The following is a 19269-nucleotide window of genomic DNA, read 5'->3' on the forward strand; positions in this document are numbered from 1 at the left end:
TTTCTCCTCGTGTCTGCATGGTTTCTCTCCGGGTACTCTGGCTTATTCTCGTAGTCAAAAGACAGTTACAAGTTAGTGGGTCAATTGGTCATTCTAAATTAGCCTTAGGTGTGAACGGTTGTCAGTTCCTGTGTTCGTCCTGTGACAGGCTGGGACCTGTCCAGGGTGTACCCTGTGCCTCACCCTAGGAAAACTAGGCCTGTTGAATGGCCTAAACTAGACTGACTGATATGTAGAGAACAACTATAGTTTTTCCACTCTTGCACGAATCTTGGTCGTGATTCAAATTGAAGGCGTTCCTGCAAAACGTGTTATCATCTCAAAACAGATACATTCATCCAAACACAACTAACACATTAATCTCTCTGCAAATCTTGCACAAAACCTCCCGTAATTGGTTGCATCCTTGATTTGCTCGCCGCAAGAAGACATTTAAAAACCACACGTGAGTCAGTGTAACACCCTGAACTGTTAACTTCTAATGCAGGTAAACCCTGGAGTAGGAATGTGTGTATACGGATTAAAATCAGTTAGCCTGGTCAATGATATGGTAGTGTTTGCACAGTGAACACTTAGTCTGGGTGGGACTGGAAGTGGGAGCTGTTTACCTGTGTGTGTGTGTGTGTGTGTGTGTGTGTGTGTGTGTGTCAATGCCTGCTTTTTTGCCCGTGTCACATTTAATAGCCCTTTGTGCACCTTCATGTAAACGCATGCAGAGGGTTCCTCTGCAGCTGTGATGACACACCATCAGGAACACACACAGATTAAAAGGAGTTTAATGATGTGTTATTCATGACAGTGAAGCTCATACTTTTACAGGTAATAATACAACTTCTTTCAGTATCACCACTAATATCGTCTACTGCGTGTTCGTGCAGCTGCACTTGTGACTCATCAAGGTCCAACAGTGGCGTGCATGTAGCTCTGACTTCAGCTCCTCTTACTCATCTCCCACTGCATCTTTATCTTGGAGTCCCTCCGCGAGTACACCTCCACACGCTCCAAATATAGTCACCAAGTGGGCCGCTTCCCCTTAGAGAGGGCGTACCAGCTGTCAATCACGCAACTTCAGCTGTTCTGAGGTTAGAGAATCCCCGCCCACGAGAGAGTAATCACCCATGACTGAGCAGGTTGCAATGGTCGCTGTCAGGCACAGACAAGTTGGGGCTCGGTATCTGGACGGTGAGGTGAGGATGTGGTGAATGTGCAGAACATCCGGCTGGAAGACGGCGTTATAGACGATGCTAGGTGCAGACAACGTGATAAAAATAACAGACATGCTGCGTGACAGGTCAGAGGAGAGGGACCAAGTCATATATCACAGCTTGACTACTGAAAGTGACACGCTCAGAGAACAGATGTGCACAATGAATGTGGTGTGTCAAGTTGCTGCAGGCAGCAAAGGTTAAACGCCGCAAAAGCCTGTCTCACCGCAGACTACCTCCATGATTTTCAATATAACTGCTGTTTAAAAAAAAAAAAAAGCTTCACTTAAGTTCAAAAGAACTGGAGACAAACAAAAGTGACAAAGTGTGTTTTTCATTACTTTTATTTCCAAGGCCAGGGACAGACATGATCACACTGTACAATGTAAAGAACAGTAATAAATACGTTATACACCAGTAGAGAAGTTACTTACAGGCACTAATTACACGTAAGCAGGCACTAGCTGTTTTTACAGCGTCTGTTGCATTGCAGGGAGTGTGGAAGATGACGAAGCACAGCTCGAGTTTCCATATTCTGCAATCTTTAAGTACCAGGGATTTCCTGCCCGCTGGAGGCAAATTCAAGTGTTTTTCTGATCGCAGCAGTGTCGAAACGTAACACGTTTGTTTATTGCATAACTCGTTTATATGCGCTTCAGCAGAGATGTTTGTTTAATCACTGCCTTAAATGGTTTCCACTTTGAGCGTGGTTTTTAAAAAGCATCACTAAAGCTGCTCACAAAACACTGGGTTAAACTAGCTGTGGTGTGATGACACCAGTTACAACCCAGAACTTATGCGTTGGGTGTGGAACCATTACACGGGTGTTTGTCGTGCCCGTGTTGCTAAGTTGCACCACTTTGTCTGCAACACGGGTTGTTGAGGGCTTAATAAAGACGCAACAGCAAGTCGTCCGTGGGGTTTGTTCACTGCTCGGCGTGTTTAGAGAACACCGTCTCAGTCATGGATATTTTTATTCTTAAAAAAGACGTACCGGTAGTAAGTATTCACTGCCTTGGCTCTACAATGCTTAATCCTAGACATTGTTATTACAGTTTGAGTAAAGATTATTGACATTGCTTTGATGCTGATGACTTGTTTTTAGGGGTAAAAAGAAAAAGAAAAAAAAAAAGGGGTCTACATCCTGAATATTGACTTACAAACACAAAAATCAGAAGCCATGCATGAACTAAGTGCACAGTTGTAACTGATCCTTGGCCTGAAAACTGGAACGACACTGAAGGCTGCACTGCTAAACCAGGGTACACATTATATCCATGTGACTGACATACTCTAGATATCAGTATCAGGTTTTTGCTTTAAACCCCCTAAATATCGGTATCTACCACAAATGTCCTGTATCTGTCAGAGTCTAGTAGACGCTTCCCTTGTTAATCATTTGTATATAAAAATAACAGTTTGCACAAAACGCTTAGACATGAGCTCAAATAAGCAGCTCAGTATCACTAAACATAAAATTCAGACCCAGAATTGAAAAAAAGATAAATGTGTTCTGAAATCATCACCAGCCCAAATCTGCTGTGTGAGCAAAACTGGGGTGATAAACAGTCCAACACCTTCAAAGTAACCTTTCGTACTTCATTATCACACCCGCACTACTGAAATGTACACGAGGGTCCTTTGAGCTGCTCCCTTACTTCCCATGGGGTCACCCTTGCAGACTTAACCCTTGGGACTGCTAATAGGAGTACACTGACTTGTTCTACCCCGACGCTGCATTTGTGTCACCTCCTAGTCCCAATCCGGGGATCTTTGGCATGCTAGGCAAAGGTTTTACCCACAATAACATGAAGCCACAAACATTTATGATCATCTAACAATAATGATAAAATTTAGTAATTTTTCCCCCTACAAGGCAGTTTGTGAATGAGACACTCACAAAAAATGACAAGCTTGGTTGTCTGTATTTCCCCCTTCTTTCTTCATCATCATATTGACTCAACTCACTATTTAAAAATAATGAAATGAAAAACCAAATCCTTCTTTTTAAAATACCACTCCATGTTTTGGAAAAGGTATATACACGGTTTCTGCCTGTCACATCATTTATACATCCAGCCCCTGATAAAAACATCTAAGTGCTGCCGGGAACGGGAAACATCACAGGCGTCTAACTGAGCTACAAGTAAACAGAAGTGATACAAGACGACCCTGCTATGAGACGCACCCTCCCTCCAGTTTTAAGCCGCAGTGCTCCAGCAGCACGGCTTCACAAACTAATACACTGGCGCCCCCATCGGGTAGTAGTTTAACATTGACACCGACTGTACTGCTAAACAAGGATCGCAAACTCAAAAACGAAAAAGACGCACACACTAACATACAATCAGCACAGTTATGACAAAACACACACTCGATACACATCTATATGTACAACCGGGTGTAACAGTCTCTCAAAACCAGGTTCTCTCCTGTACTTTAGTGTTTACAGTATTTACAATGCAGTTACCTATGCAGCATTAACAGCAGGATATAATCACACACTGTGTGCACATGTGTGTGTGAGTGTGTGTTGATGTGCATGCGTTTCCCTCAGACCTCCACAGCAGGGTCTGAACCCAGTCCCTGAGCCTGCAGCGCCTCCTCTCTCTTCATCTTCGGTTTCTCTGTCCGTGTGTGCCACACCAGCACCTGCAAAGCACACAAACACACTATTACTACATGTGACCTTATATATAAACTGTTACTAGAATCGTAATGCAACTACTGCAAATGCCAATGCATGAACACTTCTTTCTTAAAGGTCTCTTTTTCTGCGATTTCCATAAATCATAAAGAAAAAAGACTGAAGACTTCAGAACAAAGCATTTCACACTGAATCATCTGTTCTAAAATAATTATAGACAAGTCTTCATTCTTATCTCTTAACGCACACACGCGTACTTTAGTGCAGTTGTCTGCTTTGGGCTCCAGTTCATCCATGGTAACCAGTCCCTGAAGAAAGCTGCTTTCCAGCAAGCCCATTGGTGCCTCTCCGTCAAAGCATGCCTCTGGATTGGCCAGGACCAATTTAAGGGAAACGGCGAAGCCAGCCATGTCGATCGGAAAGGGCCGACTGGGACGCCAGCCGGTATGGAAGCGAACGACCTTAAACAAACCATCGTAAATATGATCTCAGTATTTTAGATCAAATGAAAAAGCTGAAAAGCTTAGCTCTTAGGTGCAGTTAGATGCAGGGGATTTTTGCATCTTTAAAACAGCAGCATGGCAAAATGTCAGTGACCTTACCTTTCCTCCTTCAACCACAGGCCTCTCATACTTCATCCCTCCAACCAGGCCCACCGGCCAAACTGACACCCGCTGCGTGCTCCTCATCTGAGGAAAAGAGGACATTTGTTCGCAAGCATCAGCAATAAGCCTAATAGTGAAAGAAATAAACATAGTCACACACTTAAATATCCCACCTCCTCAAACAACTGCAGGCTGTATGTGTTATCGTCATCAGCAAAGTACACCACTCCTTGCTGGTTATCCCCTCCTGGCTGAGCCCTCCTGTCCTCTCTAAGCCACCGTAGCCCTTCGTTTCTCTGCTCCACTCCACGGGGCTTGAGCCAGCTGGGGTCACCCTGAGCAGGAGAATGACTCAGTGTTTTTAAATAAGGAACAAAAAAATTTGCAAGAACATGCATGGATAAGACAAAAATAAAATAAAATTGAACGAACCTCCTGTAGTTTGCGGTCCTTGGCGGTGGGCATGTGTAGGTGAGTGTAGGTCAGGCCGCTCTTCATCAGCAGGTCGGTCACCAGAGGCGTCTTGTGTGGCGAGTCCTCCACCAAGATCCAGTGGAGCCGAGGGACATGGAGAAAAGTCTGGGACATACGAGTCAGCTCGGCCTTCTGCACCAGCCTGAAAACAGATGGAAATCGGAGAGAGGGTGAGATCAGTGCAGGAATGCACAGCGGAGGGTGGACACCAAGCAATGGTCGCTTGGAAGACTACCTTGCATATGTCGGCGTGATAACAAAGATGGTGGGCAGGGACGGTTTGGCTGGCTGCTTCTGAGGTTGCTTTGTTACTTCAAACTTCCTCATCTCCTCCTGAAGACGGTGTAGTTCCCCACGCAGTCGAGATATGGTGCGGTCTTTAGGGAAGTCATGTTCTGTACAGTCACAGCGCTGGCCTGCACAAAGAAATCAAAGCAAAGTGAAGCTCTGCCACTCAGGTTTGCACATTTTTGACTCCTTTACACCTGCTGATGCTGAAATTTTTATACCATTTTTATACCATTATTCATTCTGCTAGGTAGGATTCACTTACCGAGCTGCATCAGTGCATAGATGAGGCCCAGGAGCGAGACCATGAAGTAGAGCAAAAATACAGTCTTCAGCTTTAGCTTCATCCTCGTTGCCATGGTGCCCTGACTAGCTGAAAGTTGACAGAAAGTGCAACTTGTTCACGCTTTTCTTATTAATCCAGTTGTTTATGTTCTGATGAAGTTGTGCAGGCTGTAACCGAGGAGCTAAACTGAGTTCAAATGTACCCAATTTGACACAAGCAACATTTAGCTTGCTAACAAGCTAAGAGGGAAAGCATCCCCATGCAGCGGGACGTTTCTGAGAAGCTAACTGAGGAAAAGTTGAAGCTGTGCACGGGTCAGTGTGGCCTAACTCCCGACGAGGTCGAATAACATGAATCTAAACTGAACTCAATGATAAACCAGTGGAAGCTAAGCTGTATTAACCAGACAAGCACAAACATTCCCATTTTTTTCTTTTCTTTTTCTTACCGGAGGCGACAATCGGCGGAGCTGAGCGATGGAAGCTCAGAGCTTCATGTCATTTTGGACAGATGTGAGCAAAGGCACCTCACAGCATCCATTCATTCGGCTCAACTATGACATTTTTTCTGCAGCTAATGTACCAACAGCGTCCGGTTTCTGTGCGACGCGAAAAGGAATCCCCCTCGAAACATTTACAGCCACACAGACAGTTCCAGAAGCGGCACAGAAATCTGTGCAGCGTAAAAATGAAAGAAAAAAAAAGTACTTATCAAATTAATTATCACTCATTTTGATAAAACAAATATTTTTTAAAATCTTAAAAAGGAGGTTCACATAGGCAGCTCATTTTCTTGACAGTACTTTCGTTAGAGGATTTTTTTCTTTAAAGGTTGCATTATAGGGTCAACTTGAAAGAAAGCTAGAACAGCGAGGTCAGAGGTCAAATGTGCCATCGTATTTGAATGCAAATTATAATTTAAATATTTTGAATCCCAATATATAAAATTCCATATGTACCTGTATGTTGTCAGTAGAAACAGTGATAGGATGAAACTAAAAAACAATTATTTGACCTTTAGTTCTACTGACTTTGGAGGAGAGGTCAGAGGTCAAATTTAACATATTGTTTTAAATCACTCCACAGTGCGTTCTATATGTTGGCAATATACACCACACCTATATGTTAAGCATTAGTGAATGGTCTATACAGGCAAATCGGCAACCTTAACACATTTTGACGCAGCTACATGTGTAACAACAGCATAATGAAAATCTGAAAAATTACCTATAAAAAGAAAAATACTAAATATATTAAACATTTCCATACATATCCTCTTTTCCTGATGGAAATTCACTTATGTTAAAAAAAAAAAAAAAAAAAGTAAAGAAAAAGAAAAGGAGGCATTTCTTGAAAAGTCAAACAACTTTCCTTTATTTGTAACATTATTTGTAACATAAAACACTGACAAGGCAGAATGACTTAGTTTTCCCTTTCATTGTCATTTACGGACAGGACTGGAACACTCACTCTCAAACACCGAGGTTTTTTGTTTTTTTTTTGCCTTTTATTAACATCATGTTTAAAAAAGTGTTTCTCCTGTAAAAGGCCAAGAAATGAAGATGGATCCACAACAGCTTATATATTTATATATATTTATATACATGTTGAGAAAAGACCAAAAGCAGTATCTGGAATTTTTTGTATCTGGAACCATTAAAAAAAAAATAAAAAATTAAGTCCTCACTGACTTCAAAGTAAATTAAATTCAGGCTCATTTCCAAAAATTACATTTTCACATAAGATTTTTTATTTTATTTTATTTTTTATTCCCAGTGAGCCTTTTTAAATTCTTTATGATTATTTGTTTTAACTGCCCACATGCCTGGATTGAATATGACCACCGAGTGCAGATCCAGTCTCTGTTCAAACTTTGTTACATTTACTTTCATGCAACTTCACATTTTCAAAGAATAGAATAAAACTAAACAAAAATCTCCTCCTGAATACCAGGACTACTTTCCGGTTGTTTCTTTAAACAGGATGGTAACAAGACTGAGCCGTGGGTCAATCCAATCCAGCCAGCGGCTGACTGACTGACAGCGTGGCTGTTAAGTACAACAGATGAGGTTTGATTATGTTTGATTAACCTGAGAGAGACTGTCAGTCCATCGATCTCCTACCTCTATGTACAACATCCTCTTTTTTTGAAATTGTAACATATGAAGTACAAAATTTTTTTACTGTACTATTCAATCAGATAGTCTAGTCCCCGCAAACAAGCATGTTTAGTTGTTTCTGTTCCTCAGAGTTCAACCAAGCAAGAAAAACCACCATGTCTCCAGGTGCAGAATGTACGTTTAGCAGGAAACAACCAAAGCTTTCATCCCAGGATCCCGTAAGATTTTTCTCCTCAAACCCTTTTTTTTTTTTTTTGGTACCAGATTATTTTAGTACCAAGCATTTACACCAAGTGTGTCTACTTCACATAACAGCCTCTAACTCCACGTACTTGTAGCAGGCTTTTCATTATTATTTCCATTATTGTCTGTCATTGGTGTGCTGTTACAGTAGTGGATCCAGCATATGTACACGTCCTCTCTGTGAACCAAAAAACTCAGAGTTTAACACAGAAGCACTGTTTCAGACATGTTTATCTACTCCTGGCTTTGTGCGATGTCAAGGAGAGCCTTAATATAGATGACAATTGAAACCATCAGTTTGTCAGGGATAGCCAATGAGAGGACAGCTGTCTTATTAAAGGGACAGGAGCTGTAACAGCTCATTTGAGACAGTGGATAAAATAAACTGCACCAGAGGCCAGGATAGGATAAATAAGGATTATTTTTAACTGAATCATGCAAAGCCAGAGGAAAAAATAAAAAATAAAAAATAAAGGACACATGGAGCTGGAAATGTGCACAACAGAACCCCGTTCAATGCAGTCAATCTCAATTCTAAATCAATTTTTTTTTAAAAACAGCAATTTAATCCAAAAACACATCAAAGGCTTTGTGAACAGGCAGGGAATTAAGATTATTCTAGACCAACATGAGAATTTTAGATGCTGCTTCTCGCAGTGGACCTAAACCTTTTAGAAGCCACTAGTCCGTAATCCTAATTTAAGACTAGATTTACTCCACCCGCCCCCACCCCCAAAAATACCTAATTTTACAGGAGGGGGCCAGGAAAATAAGTTAAGACTGTGGAAGAACTCAAACAATTTAAAAAGCAAAAAAAAAAAAAAAAGCTCCCTCAAGTGCGCTGCCGTTACCCTCATCTGCATCCATTCACGTGTCGTTTTCAAGCAGCTATATGATCAAACGGTGACCTCTGTTGATGCTACTCCACCTTAAATCCACAAGATATGCAAGAAGTGCAATGGAGGATGGACTTAGTTGTTTTTAAACAGGCCTAGTAGCGTCAGATTTGTCGTCAGAAACTAAAAAGCAAAGAGGGAAACGGGTGTACTACGAAAATCCGAAAGCTCAGTAAAAATGAGAACTGTGTGGCAGCCGTGGGTGCAGGTCAAGAAGCAGGAAAAACTCAAAAAAAAAAAAAAAAAAGGAGGCCGAAAGGTCAAATGATGAATTTTCACAACTAAAGATGTCTTCTGTGAAGCTGAAAAAGCATCCAGTTACAGCATGCATCTCTAATGAGGCGATATGACACAGGTGGGGACAAACTGGGAATATTTACTTAGTCGGATGCAGATTTACAGCAACTGATGATGTTGAGAAAACATTTTTTTTAAACGTATTTTACTGAGAGACTCGAAAGAAAAAGGCAATCTTGGAAATCTCATTTGATAAGCTGTAAGCATTAAAAGCGAGGGAGACATCGATACATTTACCTGAATCGAGGAGGCGGGTGGTGCCGATGGTGTATTGTAATCATGTAACAGCAGTATCACGTGCCAGCTGCTGCTAGCTGCAGTGTCTTCTGTTACAGAATAACTTACAACTAGAGTCAGAACAGATAATATTACAGTGCAACGGCGCTTCTTGTGCTGGTTTAACCAGGACCTAAACTCGGGCTCTCACATGAAGCCCGATCCGAGGACCCCGGTGCAGTGAAACAAGCAAGTCGTCTCAGTGCAAAGGCCCCAGAAAAACCCCGAGCTGGATTGTAGAAACTGACTAACTCTGAGTTATTTTTATCTGCTTATTTTGGATGGTTTTAGTTGTGATTTCAAGACTCAACTAATCCCGTTTTACACTTGAGAGACCACAAGTGGGGAGTTTCTTCAATACAGCTCGAGGCCAAGAGTCAACTTTAGGTCTCGAACCACAGTTTAAGAAGCAGATCCAATACAGTATAGCAACACAGAGATGATGAGAGCTGCATGGGATAGGATCGGTCTCCGTGATGGAGACCGTCAGCTTTTTCTTGATTGGAAACCAGTTCTGGTAATAACAGCGTTATGAGAATGGGAAGAGATGATTTGGACAATGAGCCGAGGGGCTGGAAAACAAATTAAACAAACAAAACAAAAACATAGAAAAGGCTGCGTGCGAAAGCTCACACTGCACGCTGCATCGAGATGCCGGCTTTTAGTGCGCAGGTGGGTTTTCCCACCTGTCGGCCTCCATAATTCAAAACCACTCGTGGGCTAGCAGGCAGCTGAAGCTTTCGCACGCAGTCGGTTAAAGTTGCTGGCTTTTAACCAATCGCGTGGCGTAACCGAAGCCGATCAGTGGCAGCAGCCCCCGCAGTGTCCGCCCCCGTGGGTGTGTCCCGCCGAGGCCTCGCCGTGCTTGGTCCGCCTGCTCAGGATCTCGTAAGAACAGTCGTCGCCGCAGCAACCGGACATGCTCGGTGAGGTCTCATCGATCTCAAACCTGGAGGTGAGGGGAGACGGCGAGCTTCGTTAATGGGAGACCGAAGGAAGTCGGGTTTCAGACGAAGAAGGACCGTTTCCTGCCTGTATGTGACCTTTATAAGTGGGAACTTCCTGGAGTGTTAATGCACTAATGATGGCGATCACATTAAGACGCCATAACTGTAAGACCCGCCAGTCCCACACGAAAGAGAAAGTAAAAGATAATTCAATAAGGCAGCGCCATGACGTCTCCATTATCCCAATAATAACCCTCAACAGTCCTCGTGTTTGCAGCGCAGTGATCATAACAAAACTGAACACTAAAAATGAAAGTCGCCAGTTCAGTGTGGGACTAAAAGGGAAATCCGGTTGCAATCTTTGCTTCTGTTCCAGTGTTACGACATTGAATAAAGGCCAGAGAAGTTCCACATTTCTCTATGATTTCATCTTTCATTTATATTAAATTAAATGAGTTAAAATTCCTGGATTATGTCCAGAAATACATTTTTGGGAACTGCCAGCTTTGCCCATTCCTTTCTGATCTAAGACAGCAACTTCATGAGAAAGAGACTAACCCACAGCACCTGTGGAGCCATTAATACTGAGCTGTGAACCACGTCATATTCTAAGAGGCTTGGAAAGAAAAGCGTCTGGACTTCTTTAGGTTTCTTGAAGACGTTTCACCTCTCCTCCAAGAAGCTTCTTCAGAGCAATTGGTGGACAGTCCCAGATTATAAACCCTATGGGAGGGTCAGGGTGTGGGTCACAATCAGCCAAGATTTCGGGTGAACCCATTGTGAAACCTAGCCCCACCCTATCATGTGATGGCTTCACCCGAAACCTGTTTTCACACCTTGGCTCGTGTGAGTAGGTAGAGGATCAATAGGGGGTCCATGACCCTCTTGGGGTCATTACAGACTACGATGACCTGGATGACTGAGAAGCTTCACAGACAACTAACCTTATATCATATTCCATAATAATATAATATAGTGTCCATATATTATATTATAACCTTATATTATACTCCAGACTACACGTTCAAAGGCTGAACATTTGTCTCATTACAGTTAAACCCTCCATATTTCCTAAGCGTTAAAGAGCCGGCATACTCACTGTAAAGCTTCTCTGAAGAACTGGTAGGCCCCTTTGTTCTGTTTAAAAACTGTCAACATCACCTTCTTCATCTGTGTACTGGACAGAGGACAAAAAAAGAAACACTTGTCTTTAGTGTAAAGTGACCTGAAGGCGTGACCATAGACTGTATATAAAAGATGGATGTAGCCCATGTTTTAGCATTTGTTATGATAAATGTGCTGTGAATGCGATGTTACATCCTCCAGTTGTGTTTGTATTCAGTGCAGGTCACCTGTAACCAACTTCACAGTCACCACAATCTTCCCTCCCATAGTCACACAACCGAAGTTCTTTACCTGTTAGCGATGAGCTGGAGTATCTGGATGAGAAACTTGCCAAGCCCTTTCCTCCGCACTCTGCTCTCTAACTGCACCTCATAGCTGCAGAGCAAAGAAAGAGGCGCAAATTTAAAAAAGATAAAACTTAGAATAACAGAAATGAGGTTTGAAATCTTTTCTGAAATCCACAAACACACGGCTGGGTACCTCACCAATATAAAACCTCCTCCCCGCACTCTATGTCGAACCGGAAGTGGGAGAAGGCCACGGGGGAGGAGTCGGCGTCGCGAGCCAGCAGGTACCAAGCCCTCTCGTCATTCATCTCCTCCCTCTTTTCCCTCTCCTTCCATCCCCACTCACTCTGCTCGTACCTGCAACAGAAAGACAGCAGACGAACTCGAGCATGGCACAATAATTGGAATTCTTTGCTCTCAGATTTTTCTAAACTGGACAAATACCGTTTAAAACTGAATATGAGACAATATTAAATACAGTAACTCAATCTCTACCTTCTTTTTATACTCTGCGTTTAATTCATGGCCTCAGATCCACATCTTGCCATCTGCCCTTATCTCATGTCACAAAAAGAATTTCTGGCCTATCTGCACTCTGCTCTGAAAAAGATAGGTCACTCTGTTCCTGAACTACTTCGAACTCTGAGAGGAGGCGAGAACAGACTTCTTACAGCGTCTGCATGTTGGCTCTTGTGAGTTCGAAAGCCCACTCCACAGACAGCGGGTTAAGCGCGGTCACTCTCTTGCACTCTATCTGCAGGTTCAGCCTGGAATGGGAGGACAAGTCAACGTGTGAGTTTATGAGTCTGTGTCTCTGGGAAAAGCGGCTGTTCCCTCCATGCGGAAAACACAAAACAAGAATGAATTTCATGGAACGGGATACTGAATAAATCCTCTGCGGGTGTACAAAGCAGTGCGTACCCATTTCTGTCGTATTTTTTGAAGGCTGGGAAGGCGGCCAGGGGGTCCTCGAGCTGTGAGAAGAGAGGGCAGAATGAGAAAACGCTAAACTATCAGCACTCTTCTCCATTCAGTCATGTCCTTTAAGCAGCCTTTACGCTCAATGACCTGAAAAGCCAAATAAGGGCAGGACAGGCTACACGTCCATTAGTCAGTCACGATGACACAAAAGGTCAGCTTCACCTTGTTACTATGAAGATCAAGACTACTCTCATCCTTGGACAGATTATGGCACACTGGGCCGAAACCACAGACACTCAGGCTCAGAGAATTTAAGTATGAAGGCCAAAGACGGACCCTCAAAATCAGGTTCAATTGCTCATTTATTCATTTGAAACTATGGTCCACTTTAGGAGATTTTCTTGCATTCCTTTGCTGTTATCACATCCACCACAGTGGGGGCAACTCATTTTGAAACAAAGTGACACAAAAGTAATCGACCCAGCCAAACCCATCATGATCCCAATGAGGAGGCTGCTGCAGCTCAGATCATGTTGTGCGAGCTGTTTTCCTCCAGTTTGCCAACGCTCTAGCCAACCTCCAAGCTGCAGGAGCCGTGCATTCGAATAGACGGGTGGGGGATTTAATGATGCAGATTAATTATGCATAAAGGCACACATGGTGCGGTATTTGCCTTTTCCTGTCATGCCCATATCAATTAAGGCTGTAATCGGGGTGAGGAGGGCATCCCCGAGCTTCTTTTTTTCTGTGCCTTAAGCTTACAATGGAACAGCGTGCGAGAGAGACAAAAATCAAACCGCGCATTTTTAACTTCAGTGCAAAGCCACAGCAGAAGATTTCTCCTTTTCACTCATATCCACAACTGAGGTACCTTATTGGCTGCGTCTACTTTGGCGCATACGGCGTCCATAGCTGCCCTCTCCTCCAGACGTCTCGCTTTCTTCTCCTTTGCTCTGTTGGACTTCCTCTGAAGACACAAAATGAACGGAGAGGAAAAAAAAGTAGGGGACATTTGGTGAATTACAGATGGATCAGAATGAGATTTTTCACCCTGACACAGACACACAAAAAATGCAAAATCCAGAGATCACTACAGACAAAGAGGTGCTATAACCCTTTGCCTTTTTTTTACCACTTAATTTATTCCCTTCTCTGCTTCGCGTGATCAGTGCCAGCCATTTTTCACCACTTCTTTACTGGTGAATCGATCTTCTCTTGTCAAAGAGTGTAACCTGTGCTGACGAAATGACAAGGTGATGCAGCATTCTGGCACAGCAGCTACAGCCTGTCAGGTCACAAGAAATCACGATGAAACCTGGTGGCAGCAGAGCCCACAAACACAGAAGCAGGTAGTAGCCAGAGGATACCACTGTACTTTTTCGCCAACACACACACACACACACACACACACAATCGATCAAACGTAGAGTGCAGTCTTTCCCACTCATCTGAGTATTAGCAGATCTTTGAATTTCTGTTTAATAATGACGTGTGCTGCTGTACACGTTTTAATTACAACCCCAAAGCCACGTGGCAAATCAATCAGAGAACAGATCGACCCTCAGACACTACGCATGAGCACATCCGGGAAGATCGAAGCTCCAAAAATACATCAAGGCCTGGAAAACAATGAAAAAGCAGAGCTTATTACTCTTAATAACGTGATTATTGTCTCTCTGAAATGCTTTCATTCTAAAGCCATTACAGCGGTATAGTATTTCTATAGCCTGTGCTGCTCCCTGTGGGAAATTTCTCTGATACCGTTACTCTCATTAAGCCTGCTCCTGGTTTGATGTCCAAAGCATCTGCATTGATGGTGCAGCCATAACTCACACAAATGACCCTGATAGCGTTTATGCTGTGCAACAGAGAGATTAGACACTTTAATAGTTCCTATACCCATCCTCTGGACCTGATGTAGTGATTTTTTTGTGGCTCCATGCCATTTAGATACTTATTTGTCTGGTTGAGTCAAACAATCACAAGTAGTATTAGTGTATTGCCCTGGTTGGAAGACTCCATGAGTTATTAGAGTTGGTCGTGGTGCGTTTAGGGTGCAGAATTGGTGCTTCACTGGAGAAACAACTAGGCATTAACTGAATTCCTTCATTCCAGGGCTGAGCAATTATGAAAAGGAATGCCAACTTTAGCTCCAAGCATTAACTCTGTACCAAGCACAGGGAGGCTGCACACTGAGCTGGGGAAGGGGGGACACGTGGATTGGTTTATCTGGAGCCAAAGAGAAGGACAAAGTCAAGTCTAGCTAAAGTTAATAAACTCAGCTTTACAGCTTCAGAGTGTGTGCAGGCCTGGCTGGTGTAGACAGGTAGCTCATATTATCAACTTCCAACATGTGTGAATTAACCAAGGCCAGGTGGGAAAGAGACCCCACATCCTGGCCTGTTTGGAAAATGTACACACACACACACGCGCGCGCACACACACACACAAGTGACTAGCATTAATGGTTAGCAACGTACTCGCCATTTGCTGTAATGGCATTCCCCGACAGCTAACAAGGCTAGCGGGCTAACAATGTCACAACACACATGACATGTTAAGTGTGCGCAACGCCAAGGACGATGCAGTAACCCAGCTGAAAACGTCATAAAAAGCCATGTGTGTGCTCGAGCTAACGCTACAATGCTATGTTACTGGGTTTATGTTTAGGCAGCTAGACGGCTAACAGCCAAACCAGCACCTTCAGCCACATCCATCCACCATGGTCTTTCTCGCTTTCCCTCTCTCCTGCCTTCCTTCTTTCTTTCTTTCATATCTCCTCTGCTTAATCAGCCACTGACGAGCTAAAAACCTTTCTTTGTGCCACCTCGCTTCATATATATATTTTTGGGGAAAAACACATGCAACTCACCCCCATTTTGCTGCCGTATCTGCTCGATCCCCCTGGAGAAACACACCTCTATTGTCCCGGTGCTTTGCTGAGTTATTAGTATCGTGACTACAGGCAGAAATAAGGGGGCCAGATGAATATGACAATGATGGATAGTGTGCTAACAAAGCTAGCTGGCTGGCTACAGCAGACGACCGAAGGCTTTGAAAGAAGCAGCAACCGGCTGCGAATTTGATTCCAACGTGAGTGAAAACCGAGCCGTTTAATTTCCCTCTGAAGTCGGATTGGCGCCAAGACTGCGAGGCTGAATTATCCGGGCTGCTTCGTTGCCCTTTTCTTTTCTCCTCTCCGCCGCGTCCAGCTATGCTGCGTTCACGTGTTCCACCTCACCTCGGACTTCTGACACCCTTAGCCCCCAAATAGATTTAAATAGTCTTAAGAAGACTATTTTGGGTTAGGGTTACCCTAACCCTAAACCCTACTTTTCCTCTCCCTACACTATTTACTATAGTGGTTTAAAACAAAACTAAAACCTAAAAATGTTAACCTAAATAAAAATATAAAATGGAAAACGAATTTAAACTACATTGTTTGTTTACAAAGCTTCAATAATCATTCAATTCAATAATAAGTTGTTGTTTTTTTAACTCTTAGCTGTAATATTTATTGATATGGTCATCAGGAGCCTCTGCTGCATGTTTATCTAGACTTGGATGTATACATGACTTTAAGTGTTGTGTTTGTGTAATATTTAATCTGAACTTCCTAAACCTCGACCGTCTATAATCTTTTTTTTTAAGCCAAACACTTAACATGTTCAAACAATATAAAGGTGAACTGAAATGAGCAAACCCACCCTGGAAAGTAAGTGAATTTACACTGAATTGAAAACGAAAATTCAAAATTAAACGAAAATTAAGACTTTTTTTTAAGGCAAACAATAAATATAGAACCTAAACATCATGTGCAGTATCCTCACATACATCTACTACATGAAAAGTGGCACTGGAGAAAAGCGTAAACTATAGCAAATCAGCTACTGTGAAAGTGTCTTGAGCCTGCATTCCATCTGAAGACCACTAGATGGCGACAGCTGTGTTGCAAAAATACTTGAGGTCCTATTGAAGTCTAAAGGAAAACAGTTTCCTGTCTTGACCTCTGTAAGCACGTTGATGCTTGATTTATGATCTCAGTTACTCATTTGGAGTTATACTGAATAAAAAATGAAGCCTATTTTGGCTTTTAGTCAATCTATCTTTCAAAATAGATCTGTATAAAGCTACACAATCATTTGCTAACTTGTCAATCACAAGTCACAGCCAGTGAGTGTATGGTTTCACAAACCGGCATGTACTTGTCACATGTGGATTTTGGCAATCAACATGGCCACAGTGGAAACAATCCAGTGTTTGTTCAGTGATTCCAGTTAATGGAGATGAGTAACTGTAGCTGCCATTGTGGGATGAAATGAAATAATAACAATAATAAAACAAATAAAAGTAGTCATTATGCAAATCCCCTTAGAGGATGCCATCGCCCACGTCCTACACACCACTCTCAGCCATGTGGACAAGAAACAGGGTAACTATGTGCGAATGCTGTTTGTTGATTACAGTTCAGCGTTTAACACAATAGTGCCCTGCAGACTGTTCACAAAGCTGAGGGATCTGGGACTTAACAGCTGTCTGTGTGCATGGGTGTTGGACTTCCTCACTGGCAGAACTCAGGTGGTGAGGGTGGGCAGGTGCTTCTCCAACAGCATCACCATCAACACAGGAGCACCTCAGGGATGTGTCCTCTCGCCACTGCTCTACTCCCTCTACACTTCAGACTGTGTGGCCACCCATGGCTCCAACACCATTGTGAAGTTTGCTGATGACACAGTGGTGTTGGGTGCCATCTCCAACAACGATGAGGCGGCCTACATGGATGAAGTGAAGAATCTGGCATCGTGGTGCCAGGACAACCACCTCCAGCTGAACGTCAGCAAGACCAAGGAGCTGGTGGTGGACTTCAGAAGGGGTCAGCACAGAGACTACAAGCCCATTATCATCAATGGAGCTCCAGTGGAGAGGGTGCAGTCCTTCAAGTATCTTGGTGTCCACATCTCCTCAGACCTGACATGGGCTGCCCACATTCAGGTCCAGACCAAAAAGGCTAGGCAGCGCCTGTATCACCTACGACAACTGAGGAAGTTCAGGGTCTCTCCAAAGATCCTCAGGATTTTCTATACAGGCGCTGTGGAGAGCATCCTCACACAGAACATGACATCGTGGTTCGGGAACAGCTGTGTGAAGGACCAAAAAGCTCTCCAGAGAGTGATCCGTACAGCAGAACGCTGCTGCAGGATTGCTCTCCCCCCGCTTCAGGACACCTACACCAGGAGATGCCGGACTAGAGCAGCGCAGATACTGAAGGACCCGTCCCATCCTGGCAACAAACTGTTCCAACTTCTGCAATCTGGTAGAAGGTTCCGCATCTTCCGGGCAAGGACAGAGAGACTCAAGAGGAGCTTCTATCCCCAAGCCATCCGTGCCCTAAACACACACACCCGCCCTCTCACATCATCTATAATTGACTGAGACAGGACTCTTCCAGACACTAAACCAAGGCACAATGTACATTTCAATTCCTTTAATTTTAAATATGTTTATATTGTCTATCCTGTAAAATAGTCAGATGTCTATTCATATTAATGTACAGAATTCACCTGCTTGCTCCTACTACTGCACATTCACCCAGTGTATATACTGTATGTATACATATATATATATATATATATATATATATATATGATGTTCTTCCTTTAAAGTATATTCTGTGTGTATTGACTGCAGCTTTCTATGTGTACTTGAAAAATGTCTGGCAGCGGTGGGATTCGAACCCACGCCCCCGAAGAGACTGGAGCCTTAATCCAGCGCCTTAGACCGCTCGGCCACGCTACCACGTGCGAACCTGTTTTCCTGAAAGAGCTGTTGGTCACTTTTCTGACAGTACCTGAACGCACCGCTGCGTTAGCGCGAACATGGTTTCCTTGTTTGTGACGACAGAGCGCCAGACAGCACAGGTCAGGAAGCACGCGGCACTTTCAGTACCAGGAGGATGACCTCTGACCTTTACTACTTCTATGACAGAATAATGCTCAAAACGTGAAAGGCTCATAAATAACAGGCTGGGAGTAACATGTGCGGCAGCTACAGTAATCTGGTAACTCATTAAATAAATTTTTTTCCAGTTCTGGTTATCTGAGTCAAAATCAGACGTTACCGTCACTCAAACGCGCATGTGTCAAACAGCTGCATATATGACAGAAAACGCATGTAAGCATTGTATTTTCAAATAAGACCCTTCTTTTTTATAAAGCACCGACTGTGTTCTGAACAAGTTTTCTCAACGTGAAAACAAAGCATCCGCATTTCACGCGTGAGCTTGTTCATTTTCCTGTGCTTTGTCTGTGCAGCAACGGAGGTTTAGTGAAATTATGGCACATTTGCCTTCTGAAGTCACTCTTCCAGTTTAGGGAGTTACAGCATCTAATGCTAATGTTACCACTTGGACCACTTTGGACTTCACTTTCCACATCTGCTCCAGCTGTTCCTTCAGCCCCTGGTACGCCTCTATTTTCTTGTGCCGCTTCTTCCTGATGTTGCTGTCCGCTGGGATTGCCACATTTATCACCACTGCGGTCTGCTTCTCCTTCTCAAACACCAATATGTCTGGTTGTCAGTCTGGTTTAAGTCCCACAGGACCTTACCTCCATCAGCTTTGTCTCCCACCAGGAGTTGGAGGCTTCTAATTTGGG

The 19269-nt window shown here is 43.3% G+C and overlaps 2 protein-coding genes and 1 non-coding gene across 3 annotated transcripts; all 3 read right to left on the bottom strand.

The window, feature by feature from the left end:
• Nucleotides 1-1533: 1533 nt before the first annotated feature.
• Nucleotides 1534-6173, bottom strand: b3gat3 (beta-1,3-glucuronyltransferase 3 (glucuronosyltransferase I)). The gene is made up of 8 exons (XM_085267230.1): nucleotides 5954-6173; nucleotides 5485-5592; nucleotides 5167-5347; nucleotides 4890-5073; nucleotides 4631-4792; nucleotides 4455-4541; nucleotides 4110-4313; nucleotides 1534-3857 (listed from the first exon to the last, which is right to left on the bottom strand). The coding sequence occupies exons 2-8, from the start codon at nucleotides 5576-5578 to the stop codon at nucleotides 3759-3761; spliced, it is 1011 nt and encodes a 336-aa protein (XP_085123356.1). The 5' UTR covers nucleotides 5579-5592; nucleotides 5954-6173; the 3' UTR covers nucleotides 1534-3758.
• A 677-nt stretch (nucleotides 6174-6850) lies between these two features.
• naa40 (N-alpha-acetyltransferase 40, NatD catalytic subunit) lies at nucleotides 6851-15847 on the bottom strand. Its single transcript, XM_085267231.1, has 8 exons — nucleotides 15489-15847; nucleotides 13488-13583; nucleotides 12617-12669; nucleotides 12367-12462; nucleotides 11894-12052; nucleotides 11700-11783; nucleotides 11383-11460; nucleotides 6851-10285 (listed from the first exon to the last, which is right to left on the bottom strand). Exons 1-8 carry the CDS (start codon nucleotides 15492-15494, stop codon nucleotides 10138-10140), a joined length of 720 nt encoding a protein of 239 aa, XP_085123357.1. The 5' UTR covers nucleotides 15495-15847; the 3' UTR covers nucleotides 6851-10137.
• A 2483-nt stretch (nucleotides 15848-18330) lies between these two features.
• Nucleotides 18331-18412, bottom strand: trnal-aag (transfer RNA leucine (anticodon AAG)). The gene has a single exon. It is a non-coding gene; the product is annotated as a tRNA-Leu (tRNA).
• Between the last annotated feature and the right edge of the window lie 857 nt (nucleotides 18413-19269).

Source organism: Mchenga conophoros, linkage group LG3 (genome assembly GCF_057382185.1).
Source record: "Mchenga conophoros isolate Kocher_MC1m ecotype Shallow Benthic linkage group LG3, M_conophoros_male_GT1.1, whole genome shotgun sequence".
NCBI classification, from domain to species: domain Eukaryota; kingdom Metazoa; phylum Chordata; class Actinopteri; order Cichliformes; family Cichlidae; genus Mchenga; species Mchenga conophoros.